At 37.1% G+C, this 27,454-nt stretch overlaps 2 protein-coding genes across 6 annotated transcripts in view; both read left to right on the plus strand.

Moving 5' to 3' along the window:
- Positions 1–26,736, plus strand: part of NT5C3A (5'-nucleotidase, cytosolic IIIA) — a 49,637-nt gene extending 22,901 nt beyond the window's left edge. For 2 of the 5 annotated variants that reach the window (XM_055293483.2, XM_055293482.2), the window contains exons 2-10: positions 4,866–4,920; positions 13,965–14,063; positions 16,759–16,828; positions 18,769–18,815; positions 19,492–19,577; positions 21,130–21,219; positions 23,255–23,417; positions 24,981–25,181; positions 26,032–26,736. In XM_055293483.2, the coding sequence (XP_055149458.1) occupies positions 4,885–4,920; positions 13,965–14,063; positions 16,759–16,828; positions 18,769–18,815; positions 19,492–19,577; positions 21,130–21,219; positions 23,255–23,417; positions 24,981–25,181; positions 26,032–26,133 (894 nt within the window). In that variant the 5' untranslated portion in view covers positions 4,866–4,884 and the 3' untranslated portion in view covers positions 26,134–26,736. The remainder of the gene's footprint in view (positions 1–4,865; positions 4,921–13,964; positions 14,064–16,758; positions 16,829–18,768; positions 18,816–19,491; positions 19,578–21,129; positions 21,220–23,254; positions 23,418–24,980; positions 25,182–26,031) is intronic. The other 3 variants (XM_055293486.2, XM_055293481.2, XM_055293485.1) reach the window with 3 other exon arrangements.
- On the plus strand, positions 4–4,845 carry LOC129490063 (small ribosomal subunit protein uS14-like). Its single transcript, XM_055293491.2, has one exon. The coding sequence runs from the start codon at positions 4,425–4,427 to the stop codon at positions 4,644–4,646; it is 222 nt and encodes a 73-aa protein (XP_055149466.1). The 5' UTR covers positions 4–4,424; the 3' UTR covers positions 4,647–4,845.
- Positions 26,737–27,454: the final 718 nt, after the last annotated feature.

The following is a 27,454-nucleotide window of genomic DNA, read 5'->3' on the forward strand; positions in this document are numbered from 1 at the left end:
AAGTGTGTACAGTTCATGTAAATGAGTTTCTCTTGTCTAACTTTATGTGATTCTTATTTGATTCTATAACTTACTGAAATTTTGGGCATTTTGAAATACAAACTTAAGAAATAAAAGAATGTTCCAGTATAATGCAAAACTTCTTTATAATTTGTGAAGAAATGAATGTGCAAAACTTTGAACAGTCTTAGGTCTCAGAAATTACATTTTATATGTTCTAATTTTAAGAGCTTCTTGTTTTACATGTAGATGTTGAGAAAAAACAAAGTACCTTCAGAAGTCTCTTTCCAGGTTCAGGGGAAACACTCAGATTCAATTTTGTTGTTCATTCAGTTGATATGTGACTCAGTTTTACTGACAGTCACAAGCTTTGTGTTACTAGGATTAGGAACAGTTTATTATGGGTAGTAATGAAGATTATCAATTTTTATTTTGTGCATGTGAGCTTTACCCAGGATTTTATAGAATGGGATTATCACTGGTATGTTTTATGAATTGATAAAAGCTAGATTACTGATTTATAACAAATTATATATTGAAAATTAAGATTCAAAAATTTATATTACAGTAAAAGCCTAGAATATTATGGCTAAGTTATATTTAAATAATTGAATTCTCTACACTTTACAGTTTTTTTTTCCTTTTAATCAGAGAAGTTAGATAATGCTGCAGACCATTTCTTAAAGCAGTTTGCTTAGTTTTTATTGGCAGCCTGCATCCAAGCCCGGCATCTCTGGGTATTGCTTGTCACCTATGCTGTTGTTCTAGGACAAATTCAAGGACAGAAGAACTCAGAGTGTCTTAAGAGTTGTCAGTATAAATTACTTAGTTTCCATGTGCTGTGTGTGTGGTTTACTTATCTTGAAAAAATGCTATTAGATATTAGAGGCAGTGAGCGTGGGAAGGATAGAGGAATAAATTCTAAACATTGAAATTGTTTATATGCATAAATATCCACAAAATTCTGACTCAGTAGCTGCTTTACCATTTGGAAAAATTGGTTAAAATTGCCCATTTTTAAATAACTAGCTTTTGAAATCTGTTTTTTCCTCTTTCCTCCTATATCCTCTTCTACCCCTCCCACTCTTTGCTATTTAGTTTCATTTTTGTTTTATGCCTGTATCGAGAAAGTTTCGCTTTGCAGCGTGTGTTTCTTTTTCCCCACCGCTGAGTTGGAAATCTAATTAGGGAGAATTATTTAAATGCCCCCCCCAAATTATTACAACCATACAGAAAAGATGAACTTACAGTTTGATTTTGCATGTGCTAATCACCCTAAGAAAGTAACATTAAAACAAAACAAAACAAAACAAAAAACCCAAGCTTAAGAAAGTCAAATAGTACAGGTTACTGAAAAAGTGTAGGAAAAATTGATTCATCATGGATGTTTGGTACTGTTGCTGATACTGTGTCCATATTATAGTAATATATGCCTTTTCTTATGTGAGTAATACACAGTTTAGCATTCACAATTTTATTACCTTATCAATGTAGTTTACATGTTTCTGCGAGTATCACAATTAAAGCAGTCACAATTTTTAAAGCTATATTTCTTTTTCATTTTCCTGTAAGACAGAGTCAAGTAGACCTTTAAAAGTAATCAGTTTGCATTCAGGTACTTTAAGACTTGCTTTAAATCAGGTAATTTTTTTTCATGTAGACATACCAATCAATTTTCATTAATTGACTTGTAAACTATCATCAGAATGAAATACCGTGATAACTAAAGTTTTCAGTTATCAAGTTTGTGTTAAGTTCTTACCTCTTGCTTCAGTCTTTAGCCTTGTCCTACATATTCCTTGTAAAGAACTCTGCTATAGTAGAGACCTTAATCTCATACAAAAAGCACACAAAGTAATTATTTTCCAGTTTCCACATTTTCCAGTTCACATTTAAAGACTCTGAAGACTTAAAATGTTAAAACTTCCTTTGAAGACAGTTCATAGTTCAAGGGCAGTATTTTCTATTTTTGAACACGTCTTCTACACTTGATGTGTTTTTTCCAGCAACTCTTCTCTTGAAGCATCTGCAACAGATGACCATTGGCAAAGTAAGCCAGAACTTTATATACCAGGTATAGGTTTACAAGCCTATTGGTTTAAAAATACTCTGCCCTAATTTTCAGTGTCTTCCTTAGAATAGTGCCAGAATGCTGACATTTTACACCTGAGTCTTTACACTTTTTAAATGATAAGACCTTAGAGTAATTTTTGTATAAGGACTGCAGTATCACTTTATGTGAGATTATCTTTGAACAAAGATAAATTCTGGTCAGATTGCTAGTGAGGACTGGCAAGAATGAAAGATCTTCAGTTGAAATTTGCATAGTATTCATGAATTGTTGGTATACTTACCAAAAAAAAAAAAAAAAGATCCTAAAGTTGGCCATCAAATTTCTTATCACTCTTTGTTTTTGTTTGATGAGACCATGAGAAAGATGATCATTCTTTTACCAACTTATATTGACTTTTTTCCCCTTTAAACTCAAAATGTATGTTCCAAAAAGAGCCATACTTCAGAGGTAGAGACTAAAGAGGATTTCTACTACCTGAATGTGTAACAAAAAGATCTTAAATTCCTAGATATTAAAATGTGTTTAATTCTTCACTGCGTGAATTGTTTGCCCTTGGGCTTTTCAAATGTTTCACAGATTATGCGGTATTTTTATAAACTCTACAGTACTTTTCCACAGTCTCCACACTCTTCCTTTTTTTCAAGCTAATGAGATGGTTTTATTTAAATAGTGCTCTTTGAGAAATCTAGACCACTTTTCACATGTTAAACATCAAAGAAAAGCTGTAAGCATTTAATAATTAGGCTTTGATTGCTATGAAGAAATAGACTTGCATGCAGCTTCTATAATATCTTGTTTGTTAAAAATCTGGATGACTATGACAAAAAAAGTTAGACCAAGGAAATTCTACTTAAACTTGACTATAATCATCTAAGCTAAAGACTACTAATCCCCAAACTACCATTATATTTTGAGGGTGGTGATCAAATGTTTTATGAGTTATATAGTGTATGTGTGTATATATATATATATATATCTGTACAAAGACATATACACATACACATCTTTATATCGATATATATACACACACTCATACTGCAGATACATTATTTTTCAGATGTGAAAAATTGCAAGTTATCATCTTACTATTTGGAAATCGTATTTACTCAATTCTAAGATGCCATCAATTATGAGACTATCAACTTACTAGCAGGCTTTCTGAGAGAGGGAGAAAAAGACATTTTGTAATTTCATGGACTTAAAATGGAAGGGGGTAGGGACTGAATTTTAGAATTTGAGAAAATTTGATGTATCTGCTATAACACCTTTTAATTATAAAGAACACAGATCTAATGTCCAACTTATATTACTAGAATTTAAGAAAAAGTCAGATATTTTCTCCCTTTCAACTAAGTTGCCATTTTTAAATAGTGCTTTAATTATAAAATTTTACTTATCTGAAATAAAAGTAAAGCCATTATGGAACAAACATAGATTAGTAATTTTCCCTAAGATTTATACTACCAACACAGCAACAACAAAAAACCTTAGCATAATGATGAGAGATATTTTAAAAACTGCTTCCTTTTGTTTGATGAACAGATATGTTTAAACTTCACCCAGACCCTAAAAGGTTCATTCAGTTGATAAACACTGTCACATACCTGTTTTGTGCTAGACACAATGCTCGATTCAAATACAGCTCATGTCTTAGTCATATCATATTAAAAAATTAAAGATTTTAGGCCAGGTGCAGTGGCTCATGCCTGTAACCCCAGCACTTTGGGAGGCAGAGGTGGGCGGATCACGAGGTCAGGAGATCGAGGCCATCCTGGCCAACATGGTGAAACCCCATCTCTACTAAAAATACAAAAATTAGCCAGGCGTGGCAGCATGCGCCTGTAATCCCAGCTACTTGGGAGGCTGAGGCAGGAGAATCACTTGAACCCGGGAGTCAGAGGTTGCAGTAAGCCGAGATCACGCCACTGCACTCCAGCCTGGCAACAGAGAGCAAGACTCCATCTCAAAAAAAAAAAAAAAAAAAAATTAAAGATTTTAATATAAGAAAACTGAAGGAAAAATTGGACTTTTGTGTTATGTCTTCCCTTACTTTGTTCTGTCTGTATATTCCTGTATTGATTCGGTAGTAGCAATGCATAATTTTCCCACAAACTTCATCCTTACATGTAGAGAAAGTGTTGATAAAATATTCTGGCAATAAAGTGCTCTTTGCAAATATGTACTTCATTTTCACTGTTTATTCAGTTTTCTTAATATCATATAAGTTCTTATAGGAAAGCCTCAGATTCTCCATACAAAATGTTTAATTCAAAACTATGCTGGATAGAGTAAAACCCTTGCTGAGCTTCTTAGAAAAAAAAAAAGATGCTTTATGTGTCAAATATAGGCTATGTTAAATCATAACAAAGCCTTTTTGCCTCATTGCTCTCCCGAAAGCAAGGTGGGTCACCAGCAGCCCTACTGGAGCCACCCACGGAAGTTGGGCCAGGGTTCTCGCTCTTGTCACATCTGTCCAAACCAGCATAGTCTGATCTGGAAACACGGCCTCAATATGTGCCGCCAGTGTTTCCGTCAATACGTGAAGGACACAGGTTTCATTGAGTTGGACTAAGTGATCTTCCTTGAATGGATTATCCAAGGCATCCACCCAATAAAAGAAACCATGTTAGTTCTTTGTACATAAAATAAACATTTTTAAAAAACAAAATAAGTCATGCCAAAAATACCACCTTAATATATTATTGGCATAACAGGAAGAACCTGAAATTTATGTGTGTCACGTGTACTTTTTTTTTTCTCTTTTGCTGTGACATCACCTGGGAAAATCCAGAAGATTGGATAACCAAGAAATGACTAATCAAGAGTCTGCCGTACATGTGAAAATGGTGGGTATTTGCCTATTTCCAGTTCCATTTATTAATGGTAAATCTTCACCACTTTTACCTCTGTCTCTAACCAGATAATTATGGGACTGAAATTTTATATAACTCTTTCTTCAGAGTGCATCACAAAATAAACCTCAAATACTTATTGAATTGAATTTCAAATTATCTTTAAAATGTTTTTGCTTGAAATCTAATGCACATTATTGTGCTTCTCAGAATATAAAATGTTTCCCCATTCCTTTTTACGCTAAATTTTCTTTGCTCAGCAATAATACACTTAAATCATACAGTGTGAAATGCATTATTATAGGTTTTCAAATTTAAATGACAAGCATTCAGAAATTTTTAAAATACTTACTTGCATGACAATAGAGTTGCATTATATATACTAGGATGAGACAGGAAAGGTACAGGCTTTGGAGTCAGAGCTGGCTTCATATCTTAACTCATTCTGGCCGGGTGCCTGTAATCCCAGCACTTTGGGAGGCCGAGGCGGGCGTATCACCAGGTCAGGAGATCGAGACCATCCTGGCTAATACAGTGAAACCCCATCTCTATTAAAAATACAAAAAATTAGCCGGGCATGGTAACATGCTCCTGTAGTCCCAGCTACTCTGGAGGCTGAGGCAGGAGAATGGCTTGAACCCGGGAGGCGAAGGTTGCAGTGAGCCAAGATTGCGCCACTGCACTCCAGCCCGGGTGGCAGAGCAAGATTCCGTCTCAAAAAAAAAAAAAAAAAAAAAAAAACTTAACTCGTTCCTTATTAGCTTCTATAGCCCTGAATGAGAGCAGTAATCTTACCTTTAAGAAATGGGTGTGAAACCACCAATTATCTATTATTATTCATACTAAATGAAAATGTAGGCCGGGAGCGGTGGCTCACGCTTGTAATCCCAGCACTTTGGGAGGCCGAGGCGGGCGGATCACGAGGTCAGGAGATCGAGACCACGGTGAAACCCCATCTCTACTAAAAATACAAAAAATTAGCCGGGCGTGGTGGGGGGCGCCTGTAGTCCCAGCTACTCGGAGAGGCTGAGGCAGGAGAATGGTGTGAACCCAGGAGGCGGAGCTTGCAGTGAGCCGAGATTGCGCCACTGCACTCCAGCCTGGGCGACAGAGCGAGACTCCGTCTCAAAAAAAAAAAAAAAAAAAGAAAATGTGAAGTTCCTAATAACCACAGATTAAGCATTCATTAAATATTAATCTACTCTATTATGTTAGTGAGTGTTTTAACTGTGTAACTGACATTTATTTGCATATGTGGAAAGAAATTACATCTGTGTTCTCCATATTCACAGTGATAAAATCTTAAAAACAACAATTTAAAAAAATCCTTTCTTTTAAAGGGAACAACTGCCCCATGATCTCTTGTTTTCTCTTTGTGTTCTTTTTATTGTTGTGCCTCCTCTTCTGTTCCGTTTATTTTTTCAGCTTTCTCTTTCTCTCTAGCTTTTTTCTGGCCTATAAACTAGAGCGTGACACACCAAGCAAGCAGCATTTTGTCACACTTAATAAATCTCTTGTTCATCTTTCCCTCAACCAGTGTAGGATCAGAGGTGAAAGTTGACTCAAAATGGTGATTAAGTCATTGTCAGTTTAGTTATTGCTCTTAGGTTGATGCGTATGAAATTGTTTTTATATGTCAAATATAGTCCAATATTGCCAGTTTTATATGGTTCAACCTAATAACAGCTCTTTGCATCCATTGAATGATTGGCACTTGATTCATTGGAATTGAGCATATCTCTTTGATACACAGAATTAAACCAGTCTAAAACTTATTTTCTTGTTTGGGTTGACTTTTTTTTAACTTAGGTGAACACAAGCAGTATAGGAATTCCCTGACATATAAACAATGTTAATTCTGTTTGTATAATGTTGTTACTTGGGTCCTAGAGCCCTCTAGAAGGTGTCTGTGGAGGCAAGTAGCAGTGTATTCACCCCACAGTTGTTCAGACTGTTGAAGAAAAACAAGCCAAAAGATTTTTTTTAACTATTATTGCATTAATTTACACAATTTTTACCTTGGGTTTGCTTTCCTAAAAATATTGATAGGTCTGGCTGGGCGTGGTGGCTTACGCCTGTAATCCCAGCACTTTGGGAGGCCGAGGTGGGCAGATCACGAGGTCAGGAGATTGAGACCATCCTGGCTAACACGGTGAAACTCTGTCTCTACTAAAAATACAAAAAAATTAGCCAGGCATGGTGGCGGGCACCTGTAGTCCCAGCTACTCGGGAGGCTGAGGCAGGAGAATGGCATGAACCCGGGAGGCGAAGCTTGCAGTGAGCCGAGATCGCGCCACTGCACTCCAGTCTGGGCGACAGTGTGAGACTCCCTCTCAAAAAAAATATAGATAGATAGATAGATAGATAGATAGATAGATAGATAGATAGATAGATAGATAGGTCTTTTATATTGACAACTTTATAGCATGCTATTCTTCACTTCTCAGCAGGATTGAGATCTCTCTGTCCAGACTTTTTACATGCACACTTCTCTGTGTACACTTAAGTTCTATACGAACAGAGCTATTTCTCTTTTTCCCATATTAGACCCTGCACTTTGATTCTTCCCTAATCTCAGCATATCTAAATCCTGTTTCTCTTCCAGAGCCTACCTCTGTTGGCTCTTCATCCTTTGACCCCGGAAGAAAAAATCTTTGTCTCTTTTCCTCCTCTTACATTTTATCTGGACATCTTGGCAATGTATTAATTATTTGGGTTTCTATTTTTTAATCCACATTAGAGAATATGCACCTTGAGTGTAAGATTTATATTTTATGTATCTCTTACAGAGTGGCTTCGCACACTGTCTTATACTTAATATGTGGTGAAGGAATGAAAGAATTTGGCCTACACTATCTTAATGTGGAAACAGACCAAATATGTATGTAATAGGCAAGGGAAATCGCTATTACTAAAATTTAGTAGTGCATAATCTTCCAAATAAATCTGAGAATCATCTATGTGTGGGGGTAAATGTACCAGTTTGAACAGGTGGCTTTAAATCTATACTTTCTGTGTAGTTGGGTAAAAACTCTAGTGCCTACTTCTTTGTACCACTGCAGTAATTAAGTCTTTTGTTGCTACCAAATATAAACAATGGAAAACCAAGAAAGAATATTTCTCTGAGAACATCTGACTGAAATTTCTTAAGTGATTCAAACTAATTTTTATGTGGGCTGTTTCCAGAAAAATGTAGGATAATACTAAGGTGATTTAAAATACACTGAGGCTGGGTGCTGTGGCTCGTGCCTGTAATCCCAGCATTTTGGGAGGCTGAGGCAAGAGGATCACTTGAGCTCAGGAGTTTGAGAACAGCCTGGACAACATAGTGAGATCCGTCTCTACAAAAATTAAAAAATTAGCTGGGCATAGTGGCAGATGCCTGTAGTCCCAGCTACTCTGGAGGCTAAGGTGGGAGGATCTGTTGAGCCCAGGAGGTCAAGTCTGCAGTGAGCTGTGATCACGCCACTGCACTCCAGCCTGGGTGACAGAGTGAGACCTTGTCTCAAAAATTTTAAAATAGGTCGGGTGCAGTGGCTGATGCCTGTAATCCCAACACTTTGGGATGCTGAGGCAGGCAGATTGCTTGAGCCCAGGAGTTCAAGACCAGCCTGGGCAACACTACAAAACCTTGTTTCTATAAAAAAATGCAAAAATTAGCCAAGGGTGGTGGTGAGCCCCTGTAGTCCCAGTCACTTGAGAGGCTGAGGTGAGGGGATCACCTGAGCCCAGGAGGTGAAAGTTGCAGTGAGCCAAGATCATGCCACTGCCCTCCAGACTGGGTGACAGAGCAAGACCCTGCCTCAAAAAATAAAAATAAAAAAACATAAAAGTAAATTTTTTTTTTTTTTTTTGGAGACCGAGTCTCACTCTGTCACCCAGGCTTGGAGTGCAGTGGTGAAATCCTGGCTCACTGCAACCTCCACCTCCCGGGTTCAAGCAATTCTCTTGCCTCAGCCTCCCAAGTAACAGGGATTGCAGGTGTGTGCCACCATGCCCAGCTAATTTTGTATATTTAGTAGAGACGGGTTTTCACCATGTTACCCAGGCTGATCTCCAACTCCTGACCTCTGGTGATCCGCCTGCCTTGGCCTCCCAAAGTGCTGGTATTACAGGCATGAGCCACCGTGCCTGGCCTTTTTTTGTTTGTTTTTGAGACAGAGTCTCGCTCTGTCACCTGGGCTAGAGTGCAGTGGTGCCATCTTGGCTCACTGCAACCTCCGCCTCCTGGGTTCAAGTGATTATCCTGTCTCACCCTCCAGAGTAGCTGGGATTACAGGTGTGTGCTACCACGCCTGGCTATTTTTTGTATTTTTAATAGAGACAGAGTTTCACTGTGTTGGCCAGGCTGGTCTCAAACTCCTGACCTTAGGTGATCCGCTGGCCTTGGCCTCCCAAGGTGCTGGGATTGCAGGCATCAGCCACCGTGCCTGGCCAAAAATAAATTTTAAAAATAATAAATAAATGAAACTCATATAGATGAACATACATATTTATAAATTAAAAGTACAAGTCATTTTTTTAGTCTTGGTTAAAATATGAATTGTTTTCTCTGTACATTGTGGATTGTACTAACCCTTAGTTTATTTCGTTTTTTATTTTTAGTTTAAGAATAATCATTGTTATAAATAGAATGTATTTGTGTGTGTTTTTTAATACAAAATCTTTTTATTTATTTATTTTTTTGAGACAGGGTCTCACTGTGTCACCCAGGCTGGAGTGCAGTGGCATGATGTCGGCTCACTGCAACCTCTGCCTCCCGGGCTCAGGCAATCCTCCCACCTTCGCCTCCGAGTATCTGGGACTACAGATGTGCACCACCATGCCCGGCTAATTTTTGTATTGTTTGTAGAGATGGGGTTTCGCCATGTTGCCCAGCCTGGTCTCGAACTGCTGAGCCCAAGTGATCCTCCCGCCTCGGCCTCCTAAAGTGCTGGGATTACAGGCATGAGCCACCATGCCTGACCATGTTTTCTTTTTTAATCAAAATTTAATATAATTTGAAATCTAGTTCAAACAGAATTAAACTTTGAAGTTGTCATAATCTCATCCTGGAAATTAGGATTATCCCTAGTCTGGAATATTATCATTGGATTGATGATACCAAGCCACACCCAGAAATTTGGTAACTGTACTATGGAGCTTCTTATTTTTATCTTATCCCAGTGTATCCACAAGATCATATCAAATAATCTAATATTACAATTGAGTTGTGGATAAAATGGCATAACTTTGAAATCCATTTCATCTCTATAAGTATATTAAGTATTGGTCAAAATAAATGAATTTTAGATCTTTCTTAATCATTTTTGGTGTTGATTCAGATTTGGCATCAATCAACCAACATACCCTGATTCTTTTCAGGAAGGCATTGCTCCCTCCCCAACATTTTACACTGTGGCTTTACCATAAAATGAGTTTGTTCTCTTTTTATCACAAATGATGGAAATTTTTAGCTTCTTATTTATTTTTCATAAAATTGTATCATAATCAAATTGAAAATTTTTCAGACAATTCAAAATACCTTGCCCTTCAAATTTGAAGTATCATTATTTGTGTGCCACCAAACCGTGTCTGTGTTTTTCTAAGAGGGATATAGACAGAAGGACTTTGTGGAGGTAACAAAAGTATGTGATCTCATGCAACAGTTGGGGCATGTTCAACAACAACCACAACAAAAAGTATGTGATGTATTTCATCATACTTCTACAGTGAGCTTATATTATGATACTCTTTGACATATTCCATACAGGAGTCTTTGATTCTCTTTCTTAGGCTATATTATAAAGTATTTGAGTAAAATACCTAATATCTCAAGTTCTTGTGAAGTATTTCTCATATAGATCAGTGACATTGATTGTGTATTGCAGGAGAGGAGTATAGTATACTGTATAACCCAAGACAGATAGAATGGTCATTTTTATATTTCTTATACCTATTTCATCATTATTTTACTCCCGTGCCATTTGTATATTCACTACTTATTTATCTGAAAATGAATGGTTGTGTGTTGTACAGGAGCCACCAATGCCTTTAGCTACCGGTTCTCTTTCATCCATTGTGATTTAAGGTAAACCAGTATTGGCTGGGCATGGTGGCTCACACCTGTAATCCCAGCACTTTGGGAGGCTGAAGCGGGGAGATTGTTTGAGCCCAGGAGTTTGAGACCAGCCTGGGCAACACAGCAAGACCTTATCTCTATAAAAATAAAATAAACCAATCTTACATTTGTTAGTGTAGCAGAAACCAGCCTTCTTCGAAGTGGTCTTGGTGTGATTCTCCTATCTGTTATCAAAAACTTGAAACTGATTTGTCTGAGGCAAGACGTCTTAGTATGGGTACACTGAAATCGAATATTTAATTTTTTTGGTGAAAAAATAGTCTATGATATATATCCTGTGTTGCTTTCACCGTAATGGATTGGTTATTGAATCAAACATATGCTGATTGCTGTGCATCTGCCAGTTAAGGCTGAGGTAAGAACAGAAATTAGTTGTCAAGAGATAAACTTACTAGCTGAGGTATTTGTAAGGGAGTTAACAGAAGTGATATTCCAAAACAGCAGTGGTCCCTAAAACTCAGCAGAAAAGCAGAGTAAATACTACTCATCATCATATCCCTAGCATTTAGCAAGAGTGTGTGGCACAAAGTAGACACATGGTAAATATTGGTTAGGCGAGTGAATGGGTTAATGTATGAAAAAAAAGTAGGAACCAGTGCCTATCTGCCTTTCCATCTATTGAAAAATCACCATAAAATACATAGATAACCTTTAATCCATTGAAACTCATCCAGTTGAGTTAAAAGGGTTACTACATCAAGGTTAGTTGCATTGCAGGTCATCCTACTTAAATATGGCTTTTTAAAATTAAGTGTATTGTAGGTGGTAGATCTTTCATCCATGCAGAAAATTTTAATGTTAGCACTTTTCTTTTCTCTACACTTTCTTTTTTTTTTCAAGCTCCACCTCCCGGGTTTATGCCATTCTCCTGCCTCAACCTCCCAAGAGGCTGGGACTACAGGCACCCGCCACCACGCCCAGCTAATTTTTTGTGTTTTTAGTAGAGACAGAGTTTCACCATGTTAGCCAGGATGGTCTCAATCTCCTGACCTCATGGTCCGCCCTCCTTGACCTCCCAAAGTGCTGGGATTACAGGCGTGAGCCACCGTGCCCGGCCTCTTTCCTCTACACTTTCGTTATCATCTTCCAGTCTTTGGAAGACAGTCTATCCTTTTTCTGATTTTTCTACTCTTGCCCATTATGTAGGAACAACACGGCATCTGATAGACTTACATGGTGAGATTCTCTCGTAGTAAAGATACAAGGTCCAGGGAATTTTTGTAACCATGTCCATGACACATATGAACTATGTTAATACTACTAATAACATACCCAGTATAAAAACATATAAATAAAGATTATCCAATACAAACCAGTATAGAACTTGGATTTGAGGTACTATTATTGCCTATACTGTATAACTGACTATAAAATGAGGCATAATTTTCTCCTCCTAGTTGTATTGTACATGTGCTATGAGAGCTTGTACTGATTTTTCCTCTAATCAGTTTCATTCTATTTGTGATAAAGTAGCTAGTAACAAGAAATAATACTTAAGATTAAATTGTTGAGCAACCCTAAAGTCTTCATAACTCTGTAGTAGCAGCCTACACCCATTTTTTTAGATGGATCTTGCTATGTTGCCCAGCTGGTCTCAAACTCCTGGGCTCCAGTGGTCCTCACCTTCCAAGTAGCTGGGATTACAGGCATGTGCCACTGTGCCTGGCACAATACTTTTTGGCAGTTATCTCAATTTGAAATAAATCTATTGTAAAATGTGTGCCAAGAACAGTATATTATTTGGGAACTAGTACAATAAAAAGAGCAAAGATCTTGAAGCAGCTTTTCAAATTTAAAATATTTTAAATGTATTTTAATTATACAAAGACAAAGTTTTGGGGGAATAATTGTGATAATTGCTTCCTTTCTGCTCAGGAACATTTAAAAATATAAATATGTAGGCAAGCTAAATGTATGTATTAAGTCATAAAAGCCAGATACAAAAGTATATAATGAGGATGAACTAAAACTATGTGCATATATATGCATGTTTCAGAGGGATATGCTCAAGGTATTATATTAGTATTAGGGTGGAAGTTTAGTTACTGTATTATATAAAATGGAGGCTTAATGGGAGTCATCTTAAGATTTTTAGAAAAATTACATCAATCGAGGGGTAGCTGCTGGGGTATTCATGGTTAAAATACGATTTCTGAGCTCTCTCTGGATTGCATCACAACCCAGAAATGAAACTAATAGAAAATCACAGAAATGAAACTAATAGAAAATAAATTTAAATGTTACTTGTTTATCTTCATGTATTTGAACTCCAGGCAGTTTTTATTGTCTTTTTTATATTTTTACTGTTATTTCTGTGGTAAGTGTACATTGCTTTTATACTTAAAAAAAGATATATACTTTCTAATAAAGTAATTGAATCACAAATGTAGTTTTACCTTACTCTGTAGCTGGAAAATACTGATAAGTTTTAAGTATTTTTGTGTGTATAAATGGTAATGTGGGAGCTGGGCTTGGTGTCCCACACTTTTAATCCCAGGACTTTGGAAGGCCAAGATGGGAGGATTGCTTGAGGCCAGGAGTTCAAGATCAGCCTGAGCAACATAGCAAGACCTCACTCACCTCTACAGAAAATTTTGAAAATTAGCTGGGTATGATGACGCATGCCTTCTGCCTACTCAGGAGGCTGAGATGGGAGGATCATTTGAGCCCAGGAGTTTGAGGCTACGGTGAGCTAGGATTGTGCCACTGCACTCCAGCCTGGGTGACAAAACAAGACCGCATCTCTAAAAAAGTAATAATAAAATAAGTAAATGGTAATTTAATGTGGTGGCTTGCTTTTTAAAAATAATGCCTTAACATTTTTATGTCTTTAAATAAGACAGGTTTCTGCTTGGTATCAAAGGAACCTGGGGAAAGAAGAATGAAAACTAATTAATTAATTTTCTTTTACTTTTAGATGCCAGAATTCCAGAAAAGTTCAGTTCGAATCAAGAACCCTACAAGAGTAGAAGAAATTATCTGTGGTCTTATCAAAGGAGGAGCTGCCAAACTTCAGGTGAATAATTATCAAGAAGCCTTGGCTGTGTGTGGTGGCTCATGCCTGTAATCCCAGCACTTTGGGAGACTGAAGCAGGAGGATCACTTGAGCCTAGGAGTTCGAGACCAGCCTGGGCAACATAGTGAGACCCCCATCTCTATTTAAAAAAAAAAAAAAAATGGCCGGGCACAGTGGCTCATGCCTGTAATCCTAGTACTTTGGGAGGCCTAGGCGGGTGGACGAGGCTGAGGTCAGGAGTTCGAGACCAGCCTGGCCAACATGGTGAAACTCTGTCTCTACTAAAAATACAAAAATTAGCTGGGCCTGGTGGCGCATGCCTGTAATCCCAGCTACTTGGGAGGCTGAGGCAGGCGAATCACTTAACCCCGGGAGGCGGAGGTTGCAGTGAGCTGAGATCATGCCGCTGCACTCCAAAAATAAAATAAAAGCTTAATAATAAAGGCTTCTTTTTTTCTTTTCTTTTGAAATGGAGTCTCGCTCCATTGCACAGGCTGGAGTGCAGTGGCACGATCCTGGCTCACTGCAACCTGCTACTCCTGGGTTCAGGCGGTGCTCGTACCTCCGCTTCCCCGAGTAGCTGGGATTACAGGTGCCAGCCACCACAACCAGCTAATTTTTTTGTTTTTTGAGACTGAGTATTGCTCTGTTGCTCAGGCTGGAGTGCAGTGGCACGATCTCAGCTCACTGCAACTTCTGCCTCCCGGTTCAAGCAGTTTTCCCGCCTCAGCTTCCAGAGCAGCTGGGATTACAGGTGCCCGCCACCACACCCAGCTAATTTTTATATTTTTAGTAGAGACAGGGTTTCGCCATGTTGGCCAGGCTGGTCTCAAACGCCTGGGCTCAAGTGATTCATCCGCCTCGGCTTCCCAAAATGCTGGGATTATAGGCGTGAGCCATCATGGCCCAGCCTTATTTTATTTTTAATGTTAAAACCGACTCATTCATCTCCTGTTTGATAAAATCTGAGTACAGCAAGTTTAGGTAGACAGTTTTTGCCTATCCTTTAGGAATATAAAATCCAGAAAATATATATCTTGAGTTGTTCTAAAATAGGCAGAATACCCTATTGGAAAAACAAAAGTTAATAACCCTGAAATACTCTTAAGTTTTTATTAGTCTTAAGTACTAAGCTAACTCATGCTGTGTACAAGCATTAAACCATTTTAAGGATAATATTTAAAAGTGTATAGTTTTATGCTGCTCTTTCATGTTTTAATCATAGTAGTTCAAATTAAGATATAACCTTATTAAGGGGATAATTGAGTTTTTAAACAGTCTCTGTTTTAAAGGAATGTGTTACATGCAAATTAAATCAACAATCTGGATATTCTGTAAAAAAAAAAAAATTACTCCTTTTATAAAACATTTATGAAAAATAATATTTAACCCAGTCTCCTAAGTTTCAAGAGCTGGCCAGCTATTTCAATGTGCATTCATTCATTGGTATAGTTTAAATAAGCAAGTTAAATCCAGCATGTAATGGTATCAGTAACTAAGAACTTCATATAGTTGAATTGCTTCCACTGTATTTTTGTGCATTGACCAAGTTGGTCGAAAATCTCTAGTGAGAAGAGTAACCATATCACCTGCAGTTGCAAATTCCCATACCAATTAATCAGATTTTTTCAAATATTGATTTTTATTTATTTATTTTATTTTATTTTTTCGAGACGGAGGCTTATTCTGTCGCCCAGGTTGGAGTGCAGTGGCATGATCTTAGCTCACTGCAACCTGTGCCTCCCAGGTTCAAGTGATTCTCCTCCTTCAGCTTCCTGAGTAGCTGGGATTATAGGCACACGCCAGCACACCTGGCTATTTTTGTATTTTTAGTAGAGACAAGGTTTTACCATGTTGGCCAGGCTGGTCTTGAACTCCTGACCTCGAGTGATCTCCCCACCTCGGCCTCCCAAAGTGCTGGGATTACAGGCATGAGCCACCGTGCCTGGCTGGATTTTTTCAATTTTTAAAGTTGATACATAATAACTGTACATATATATGGGGTATATGTGATATTTTCAAATGTATATAAAATGTGCAATAATCAAATCAGGGTAATTAGGATATCTGCCACTTCTAATATTTATCCTTTGTTTTGGGAACATTCTAAATCTTCTAGCTGTGTTGAAATATACAATAAAATACTGTTTACTATAGTCATTCCACTGTGTAAACACTAGAACTTATTCCTTCTAACAGTATTTTCATAACCATTAACCAGCTGTTCTTTATCTCCCCAACCCTCCCACCCTTCCCAGCCTCTGGTAACCATCTTTCTACTTTCTGTTTCCATGAGATGAACTTTTTAAGTTTTCACATATGAATAAGAACATATAATATTTGTCTTTCTGTGCCTGTCTTATTTTTTCTTAAGATAATGACCTCCAGGCCTACCCATGTTGCTGCAGATGACAGCATCTCTTTGTTTTTTATGGCTGAATTACGAATCAGATTTATTTCGTGACAATGCTAGGGCACTCAAGGTAGCACCTTGTAGTTAAGATTATTCCCGGGACTTTATAAAGAAACCGCATGAGAAAATTCAATGCAAAGAGAATAACTTAACAGTGTGGACCAGAGACTGAGCACAGTCCTGTGCATCTTGGAAAGCATGAAGTATGTGTTTGGGTAGCACAGAGAGATTCTCACCATGTGGGCTATGTTTACAATAATGCATTTCACTCTTTTCTTACAGATAATAACGGACTTTGATATGACACTCAGTAGATTTTCACACAAAGGGAAAAGATGCCCAACATGTCATAGTAAGTGTGATATTTGTAAACAAATTCACAAAAGCATGTCATCATTATTTTAAGATCCTCTTTATATTACCTGTGAGATAACTGGGTTTTTAAAATTCTTTTTGGACATTGACAGTGAGGAGACCTGCTTTTTCTTACTATATTTTTGAGGTTTTGTTTTTTTCCCATATTATATAAATGGCTATTTTCATGTATGATTTTGGTAGCAAAGGGAATCAGAGACTCCTGAAATATTTCTTGCCAAATATGGTCTATTCATTATTCAAGAAATATTTAAATAGGTTGTAAACTTTGGGTTAACCTGAAGAACAGCATTTATCAAATACTCTGTTTTCTAGGAATTTTACCAAATTTTAATGTCTTTTTGTTTTCCAACTTGGCCGTGAGTTTTTAAAATAACACTCTTCAACCTGACAGGGAAACGGTGAAATGAACTCTCTCATTTGCTTTTAGTACATGTGTAAATTGATAATTATTTTGGGGCCAGGTGCAGTCGCTCATGCCTGTAATCTCAGCATTTTGGGAAGCTGAGGCGGGCAGATCATTTGCAGTCAGGAGTTCAAGACCAGCCTGGCCAAAATGATGAAACCCTGTCTCTACTAGAAATACAAAAATTAGCTGGGCTTGGTGGCAGGCACCTGTAATCCCAGCTACTCAGGAGGCTGAGGCACGAGAATCACTTGAACCCAGGAGGCGGAGTTTGCAGTGAGCCAAGATTGCACCACTGCGCTCTAGCCTGGGCAACAGAGTGAAACTTCATCTCAAAAAAAAAAATAAAAAAGGAAAAGAAAAATTATTTTGATAACTTGTATTAAAAAAATGCTAAAAATCGCCAGGCACAGTGGCTCACGCCTGTAATCCCAGCACTTTGGGAGGTGGAGGTGGAATAATCACTTGAGCCCAGGAGTTTGAGACCAGCCTGAGCAACATAATAAGACCTTTTCTTACAAAAAATAAAAAATTAGCTGGGCATTGTGGCATGCCTGTGGTCCCAGCTACTCACTTGGGAGGCTGAGAGGATCCTTGAGCCTGGGAGGGTGAATCTATAGTGAGCCGTAATTGCACCACTGCACTCGAGCCTGGATGACAAAACAAGACCCTGTCTCAAAAAGAAAAAAAAAAAAAAAAACACTAAAAATCTTCATATCCTTTGCCCTATTAAGTCCTCTTTGGAGAATTTCTGATAATCCCAAATGCAGTTTTTAAAAAAGCTTTATTCACAAAAATAATGGTGACTAAGCTCAACATAAAATTATTACTAATAGCAGATGCTTGGAAGCAACCTAAAAAGTTTAATGCTGCAGAAATGATACAAATTATTTTCTGTTCACATACCAGAAATTTTAATTACATGGAAAAATGCAGACTACAACGTGAAATGAAAAAATTCAAAATTACAGATTTGGTATGATCTCTTGTCTAATTGATATACGTGAAATCTTAAGACAAAGGAAATATACTAAAATATTGTTCATTACTTATTATTTGAATGCTAAAACTTTTTACCATTCAATTTTTGTTTTCTTCTTTACAGTGATCTGGATTTTCCAGATGTTTATGTTAAGCATTTATTTCTTTTTATTATGAAAAAATGTATTTCCCATATGTGTTTCTTATATTTAATTACAAAGGAGAAAATGGAAGTGATCAATACACAGTTCATAGTATTTGAAGATACTGAATTGTCTCAGTGATGTAAGCGAGCAGTCACTGAATCTCAGATTTTAAGCCATTAGCTTCTCTAACAATGTCATGTGAATTATACCACTGAGACCAAAAGTTATAATAACCATGCTAGTTGATGTGGCATTACTTAAAAGTATTGGGTTGGTGCAAAAGTAATTGAGTTTTTTGCCATTACTTTATAGCAAATTATTCACAGTAGTGGTAGCATAAATCAGAGTATTTCTTTTAATGCTTATTTTGTTTTCTATCTTTAGATATCATTGACAACTGTAAGCTGGTTACAGATGAATGTAGAAAAAAGGTAAACACTAACAATAATCCATAGTCACTCAAAGACTTCATTACCCTTTTTGCCTGAGAATTTCTTCAGGTGCATTCACACAAGTAAGAATGGATGTAAAGTGCTTACAGCCATACCTGGTACATAGTAAGCACTCAGTAAATAGTAGGTTTGCTGTATGAATTACACATTCAAAACATATTTTAAAGATAAAACAAACAAAACTTATATTTAAAACTCTTAAATGATTACCAAAGTATTCTGGTGTTGTAACATTAACTGGAGATTTAAAACAAAAGTACTTTGGTTTTCTGTAGGTTTTGCTCCTTTAAGTCGACGAGGAAGTTGCTTCAGTACTTTGCTTGAGTATTTGTCTGTGTATATCTTAACAAAATGCAATTTGAAATGTGAATCAAATTTAATACCTTTATATGAAAACTGAAGTGTTTTTTGTACTGATAATTTTATTGTTGGTTTTTACTCACCTGAAAGTACTTTACAAAAGAAAGGTAGCTTTTCGCAGGTATATTTGATTACATGTCAACTAAGATCAACAAATATTTTTTCAATTGATGCATTAGCTCAACTTTTAAAGCAGTTTGTTGAAAATACTTGTTTACATTGTTTTGCTTTCTATAAAACCAAGCAGATTTATCTTCATGTAATCTTCATGATTAAGTTATTCATATCTTCCTAGTTATTGCAACTAAAGGAAAAGTATTACGCTATTGAAGTTGATCCTGTTCTTACTGTAGAAGAGAAATACCCTTATATGGTGGAATGGTAAGTGTATATTAGGCAGTAGGAGGCTTTAAAAATAAAAAATAAAACAACACTGCAGTTACAACTGATGGCTTATTTTTTACCTGTATTGCAAACAAACAGATTAATAAATTATGCAAGTTAGAGCATTGAATAAGAAAATTAGCTCTAATTATCTAATCTCTCTAACAGTTTAGGAATCCTTTTGTTTTGTTTATTTAAGGTGAAGTCCAGTAGGAATAAATTAAAAGTCCTGCATTTAAGTCTCAAATTAAAAACAAGAATTGTTTTTTAAGTATATGAACAAGATGTGGCTTAATGTGTAAAAAGGTATGAGGATTTAAACTGACTCTGAACTCAGTTAGAGCCAGCAGGTGATATGGTTACCCAAAAATCGACTTTTGGTTGCATTAATCAAAATGCAGTGTTCCAGACAGATCACACTGAAAGCACTGTGTTGGGTTCTGGAAGAATGCTGTTAAGAGAAACCATGACAATGGTGACCAAAAAAAAAAAAAAAAATAGATCATGACAAACTTAAAAGGAATCAAAGTAGTCCACCAGAATGATCAGAGGAATTTGAGCCTTCCCACTTGAGGAACATTTCAAGGAATAGAAAATGCTTTGATTTGAGAAGGAACAACTTGTTTTAAAATCTTAGGAGACCAGGAATGATTTGTCTTTATTGTCCCATTACCTAACAGTTACATACTTCATCTGTATTTATGGTATTAAATGTTGAAAAGGTATTAGACTTAACTCTACAAACTGGTAGCAGCAGAACTGGAGCTAGACTTGGAAGATATAAGAAGATTGATTTCAGCATGAGAAATGAAAAGCCTGTCTAGCAATTAAGAGTTTTCTGGCAATGGAATAAGCTTCCCTGGGAGAATGAGCTTATAGACATGATAGAAGCTGACCCAGGCAGGGAAGAAGGTGACTTAGGAATATTATAGGGGTATTTTTGGGTATCAGATGAAGAGTTAGGCTTTTTTTTCTTTTCTTTTCTTTCTTTCTGTTTTTAGTGGCTGTTTGCATAATTGTAATGGGTTAGAGAGTCTAAGGGCCCTTTATACTGAGATGCTATGATTATAGGTGTTTTTTACATAAAGCAGGCTAATCTATATATGACACTTGGCATAACAAAGATTTTCTCTCTTGCTTACTAAATAGCATCTTCAGTATGTAGAAAATTCAAACTATAAACAAATTTAAAAAATAGGTTTGCTCTAATTCATTTTACTGCAAACAGAGAAAGGATTATGCTTCCATAGCTTGGGTCGAGTTTTTATATGTAGAATTAGGAAAGGTTTATAGCTAGTTTCCTTTCATTACCTTACTAACATATTTAAGCTAAGTCTGGGTTTGGGAGGACTGGGAAACTCAGTAAGAACATGCATATCACATTTTGAGACATGAGGTATACATTCATTAGTGATGAACTTCAATCTCTAAAATTTAAATCCAGATATGAGGAACAGATTTTCTCACATGGAAGAATGTTTTATAATAAAGATAATAATTTTAGTTTGTCTTAATTGATAGTCTTTTTTCCTTTGGTCATAAACTCCAGGTATACTAAATCACATGGTTTGCTTGTTCAACAAGCTTTACCAAAAGCTAAACTTAAAGAAATTGTGGCAGAATCTGACGTTATGCTCAAGTAAGTTTCTTGGGTGTTTTTTGCTGTTATTGTTCACAGACTTGAATTATTGCTATTTATGTAGTCAGTTATACTTTTTAAAAATAAGATTGAATATTCCTTATATAACCATATCCAAAATATGCCACCCATCACAAAATACATAGTGGTAAGATAAGGAATTTAGAATGACGTATTAGATCTTGGTGTAGGTAGTAAGAGCCTTATGAGATTTAAATTCTAATTTGTATTTTGTTTCTCCGATTAAAAATGTCAAGACTTACAAATTTTTGAACCAAGGCCATTTAAAAATTTTTTAGCAAAATACTTAGGAAAGACATATGAAAGCAATGTATAAATCAAGTTAAAAGGGATTTAAGTATACTTTTTTTTTTTTTTTTAAAGACAGGGTCTCTCTCTGTTGCCCAGGTTAGAGTGTAGTGACATAATCTCTTCCTCAGTCCAACCTCTGCCTCCTGGGCTCAAGCAATCCCCTTGCCTCAGCCTCTCAAGTAGCTGGGACTACAGTCATGCACTACCATGCCTGGCTAATTTTTGTATATTTTTGTAAAGATGGGATTTCACCATGTTGCCCAGACTGGTCTTGAACTCTTGAGCTCAAGCAATCCCAAAGTGCTGGGAACCACCATGCCTGGCAGTATACTATGTCTAAATTTACATAAGCCTACTTTTTAAATTCTCAAACTTCTTTGAAAACTATTCCTAGGAAAGATTAGTATGTTTTAGTACATAATTATATATGTATGCATGAGTTATAAGATACAAGAGGCTTTTTTTTTTTTTTTTTTTTTGAGACGGAGTCTCACTCTGTCGCCCAGGCTGGAGTGCAGTGGTGCAATCTCAGCTCACTGCAAGCTCTGCCTCCCAGGTTCACGCCATTCTCCTGCCTCAGCCTCCCGAGTAGCCAGGACTTCAGGCGCCCGCCACCATGCCTGGCTAATTTTTTGTATTTTTAGTAGAGATGGGGTTTCACCGTGTTAGCCAGGATGGTCGATCTCCTGACCTTGTGATCCACCCGTCTCGGCCTCCCAAAGTGCTGGGATTACAGGCGTGAGCCACTGTGCCCGGCCTAAGAGCCTTTTTAATACTGTTTATTACCTCCTAAAATTTTCAACTCATTAGGCAAATATGATGATGTTACTTTTTTTATGATGATGTTATATTTTAAGGTGATTACTTTTAAAAAGGAAAGCAATAAATTGTCAGAAAAAGTGTGAGGACAGCTAGTAAGTGTTTCATTCCTTAGTAGGCAACATTAGCATTCTTTAACCTATAGCCCAGGAAGGGTAAAAAAGGGAAAGAGGGCTTAAGATCTTAGTAAAGAGACATGCCAGATGTCGAGAATACAGCTAAGTTCCTGCCACTCTGCTTTTCTTTTCAATTTTATGGATTTTGATGAAACTGTAAGAATATCAAGTCATTCTTCATAATTTTAAAATCTGAAAATATTTTAATTATGTAAATGTATTTGTTGTTGGTCAATATATATCCATTAAGTTAGGCCAAGTTGATAGGCCCACTATGGGACTCCATCCTTCTCTGTGTTAATATATCCATATTTTAACCCCTAAGTGGGGTTTTCAAGGTGTATCTTAACTATTGTTTTCTCTTTTTAAATTTCATTTTAGAGACAGGGTCTCGCTATGTTGCCCAGACCGGACTAGAACTCCTGGGCTCAAGCAATCCTCAAGCCTCAACCTCCCAAATAGCTGGGACTATAGGCATGCACTGCTATGCCTATTTCTTTTTAAATGGTATAAATTGTGAACTGTAGGTTTATATTCATATTCAGTGAAAGCTTAAAGACATCTAGTTTATAGTATTAGAATTGATTAAAGGGAAAGTAAAGAGTTAACTGTTGTTTGAAAAACTCACACTATTGTAGAGATCAATAACGGCCATCTTGGGCAGTATATTGAAATGAGAATATGAGTGAGCCATAGAATTACTAGGAATTTTTCACTTTTTCAGCTTCTAAGTGAAAAGGAACTATATCTTGCTCTTTAATAATCAGTTTGTTATCTCCATCTTACAGAGAAGGATATGAGAATTTCTTTGATAAGCTCCAACAACATAGTATCCCTGTGTTCATATTTTCGGCTGGAATCGGCGATGTACTAGAAGAGGTTATTCGTCAAGCTGGTGTTTATCATCCAAATGTCAAAGTTGTGTCCAATTTTATGGATTTTGATGAAACTGTAAGAATATCAAATCGTTCTTCATAATTTTAAAATCTGAAAATATTTTAATCATGTAAATTTATTTGTTGTTACTTAATATATATCCTATATCCAGTAAATTAGGCCAAGCTGATAGGCCCACTGTGGGACTCCATCCTTCTCAGTGTTAATATATCCATATTTTAAAAACAATGTGCCTTTCTTAAAGTTTCATTCTGCAAGCTATAGACTAATAATAAAAGTAGTAAAACTTCTTTTTTTTTTTGAGATGGAGTCTCACTCTGTTGCCCAGGCTGGAGTGCAGTAGCACGATCTCAGCTCATTGTAACCTCTGTCTCCTGGGTTCAAGCAATTCTTCTGCCTCAGCCTGTCGAGTAGCTGGGATTACAAGCGTGTGCCACCACACCCGGCTAATTTTTGTGTTTTTGGTAGAGATAGGGTTTCACCATGTTGGCCAGGTTGGTCTTGAACTCCTGACCACAAGTGATCCTCCCACCTTGGCTTCCCAAAGTGCTGAGATTACAGGCATGAGCTACCACACATAGCCTAAAACTTCCTTTAAAATATTTTAATGCAGCAACTTTGAAGCCTTAACATTCATAATTGGAAAAAGAAGTGAGTTAGAACTGACATTATTTGAATAAGGTTTTCTAATCAAGGCAATATATTATGAAATACATAAAATAACATAAAATGGGATATTTCGGTTAGAAGCAAAGTAAAAACTGAAAATTGAATTTTGAACTCATTTTGTTTTACCTTTTTTTTTTTTTTTTTGAGAGGGAGTCTTGCTCTGTAGCCCAGGCTAGAGTTCAGTGGGGTGATCTTAGCTCACTGCAACCTCCACCTCCCAGGTTCAAGCAATTCTCCCTACCTCAGCCTCCCGAGTAGCTGGGATTACAGGTGTGTGCCACCACGCCCAGCTAATTTTTGTTTTCTTAATAGAGACGGGGTTTCACCATGTTGGTCAGGATGGTCTGATCTCTTGACCTCATGATCTGCCCACCTCAGCCTCCCAAAGTGCTGGAATTACAGGTGTGAACCACTGTGCCCGGCCTTTTTTTTTTTTTTTTTGAGACGGAGTCTCACTCTGTCACCCAGGCTGGAGTGCAGTGGTGCCATCTTGGCTCACTGCAACCTCCACCTCTTGGGTTCAGGCGATTCTCCTTCCTCAGCCTCCCGAGCATCTGGGACTACAGGTGTGTGCCACCAAACCTGGCTAATTTTTATATTTTAGTGAGGCGGGGTTGCACCATATTGGCCAGTCTGGTCTCGAACTCCTGACCTCAAGTGATCTGTCCTCCTTGGCCTCCCAAAGTGCTGGGATTACAGGCATGAGCCACTGTGCCCGGCCTTTGTTTTACCATTTAAAATAGCCTCTAAAAAATCATTTACTTCTCTGAGCCCTTCCTAGCTATGGTGAATGTGATGGACTTAAGTGCTTTGAGATCTCTAGTATCAAAGATGCATTTACAAATATGATGAAATAATAGTGACATCAATTAAGAGCTCCAAAATATGAAAATCCAACAAATAGAATTTTTAAAACCTGTTATTTCAAAAGATTTATATTTTTCATAGGGGGTGCTCAAAGGATTTAAAGGAGAACTAATTCATGTATTTAACAAACATGATGGTGCCTTGAGGAATACAGAATATTTCAATCAACTAAAAGACAATAGTAACATAATTCTTCTGGGAGACTCCCAAGGAGACTTAAGAATGGCAGATGGAGTGGCCAATGTTGAGCACATTCTGAAAATTGGATACCTAAATGATAGAGTAAGTATACAAGTCTGTAATTTTCTTCGAAGAAAATATTAGGATGAAACTTGATAGGCAATTGTTGCCATAGTCACCTGAGAAAGTAGTTATTTTAGAGACTTTTTTTTTGAGATGAGCCTCTGTTACCGAGGCTAGAGTGTAGTGATGCAATCATATCTCACTGCAGCCTCGACCTTCCCGGCTCAAGCAATGCTCCCACCTCAGCCCCTCAGGTAGCTGAAACTGCAGGCGCACACCACTACACCTGGCTGATTTTTAAATTTTTTTTAGAGATGAGTTCCCCCTGTGTTGCCCAAGCTGGTCTCAAACTCCTGGGCACAAGTGATTCTCCAGGCCTCTCAAAGTGCTTGGGAGAACAGGCGTGAGCCACTATGCCCAGCCAAAACATATTGTGATCATGCATTTTGATTGTTCTTTATACTGGTAATGTTTAAAGGAGTTGATGTTTAAAGGAGTTGAGATGCATGCTATAGGTAGTGGGAAAAGGAAGGATGTGTATTCTGCAGGAGGCCTCTGTGTCTTCTACCCACTAGATGCTGGATAGCAGCCGCCTGCCATGAGACTCAAAAATGTCCCTAGACATTACTAAATGTTCCCTGGACAAAATCACCCCATTTGAAAACCACTGGACTGGAGAGAGAGCATTTTGGGGAGAAAAGCTACCATGTGGAAAAATGTCTGTCAGTGGGTCTTAAGAATTTGAAAATATTTCTTCATTTCAAAGATTTTTTGAAAGTGAATTTAATTTATTGCATTTTGCCCAAGAGATCTGACAACGAGATTCATACTGAAATTATTTGTTTCTTTGCCCTGCATGTTAATTTTCTTTTGTTCTTCTCTTGATTAGGTGGATGAGCTTTTAGAAAAGTACATGGACTCTTACGATATTGTTTTAGTACAAGATGAATCATTAGAAGTAGCTAACTCTATTTTACAGAAGATTCTATAAACAAGCATTCTCCAAGAAGACCTCTCTCCTGTGGGTGCAATTGAACTGTTCATCTGTTCATCTTGCTGAGAGACTTATTTATAATATATCCTTACTCTTGAAGTGTTCCCTTTGTATAACTGAAGTTATTTTCAGACATGGTGAATGCATCAACTGGAAGCTCCTTTTCTCCACCTCTCTCAACACACTCCTCACCGTATCTTTTAACCCATTTAAAAAAAAATCTTAAAGCCAAAATTAGAAAAATAACTCCCCACTTTTCCAAAGTGAATTTTGTAGTTCATTGTTATCATGCAGTTTTTGAGGAGTCTTTTACACTGGGAAAGTTTGTAGAAATTTTAAAATAAGTTTTATGAAATGGTGAAATAATATGCATGATTTTAAGTATTGCCATTTTTGTAATTTGGGTTATTATGCTGATGGTATCACCATCTCTTGAAATTGTGTTAGGTTTGGTTATTTTGTCTGGGGAAAAAATATTTACCGGAAAAGACTAGCACTTAGTGTTGGAAAAACCTGGTGGTGTTTACAACGTCGCTAATCATTACAAAACATTCTATATTGAAGCACTGATAATAAATATGAAATGCAAAGCCTTTTTAATTCTATGGTCAAAACTATCTTTATTGAGTCAACAAATATTTATTGAGCACCTACCATGGTTTTTTGTTTTCTTCTTGTTTCTTTCTGTCTGTCTGCCTGTCTTTTGTGATATATAAATTCTAAAGTCCTTGTCATGGTGGCTATTTAGATTGAATATTTTCAAAAATTACTTAAGTCTAAAGACAAGATATTTCAGGGAAAATTTTGTCTGCCCTTCAGAAAATACTGAGACCTCTGAAAATTATTTTCTCCCATTTAAAACATCAGTAAAAGGTACAAGTCTGCAAGTTTCAGAACCCGAGACAGGAAGCAGTGGAGCTGGGTCTCGTGGTGACTGAATCTGAGCAGCACTGCGACATTAGGAGCCAGCATCTCTCTGTACAGTCCAGCTACCCACTCCACATCTCTGGCTCTGCCTCATCATTCGTCTTCAGGATTTAGACCTGCCATTGTGATAAATTTGACCCTGATTCTTACCCTTAATTCCAGATCCTATGGACACCTGATTGGTTTGCTTATAGTACCTAAGCTATGATACACACAAAGTATGATCTGATTCATTCTGGCCATCCAGTGTGAGCAGCAGTCTCTAGTTCAGTCAGGTATGGCTGGAAGGCAAGGTCACATGTTAGAAAACCTTTCTGTCCTGGGAATGCCCATCCTTATCCTCCACCACCACTCCTCCTTTTCATCATCATAAACAATGAAGCAGGCCAGG

The sequence above is a fragment of the Symphalangus syndactylus genome, chromosome 9 (genome assembly GCF_028878055.3).
Source record: "Symphalangus syndactylus isolate Jambi chromosome 9, NHGRI_mSymSyn1-v2.1_pri, whole genome shotgun sequence".
NCBI classification, from domain to species: domain Eukaryota; kingdom Metazoa; phylum Chordata; class Mammalia; order Primates; family Hylobatidae; genus Symphalangus; species Symphalangus syndactylus.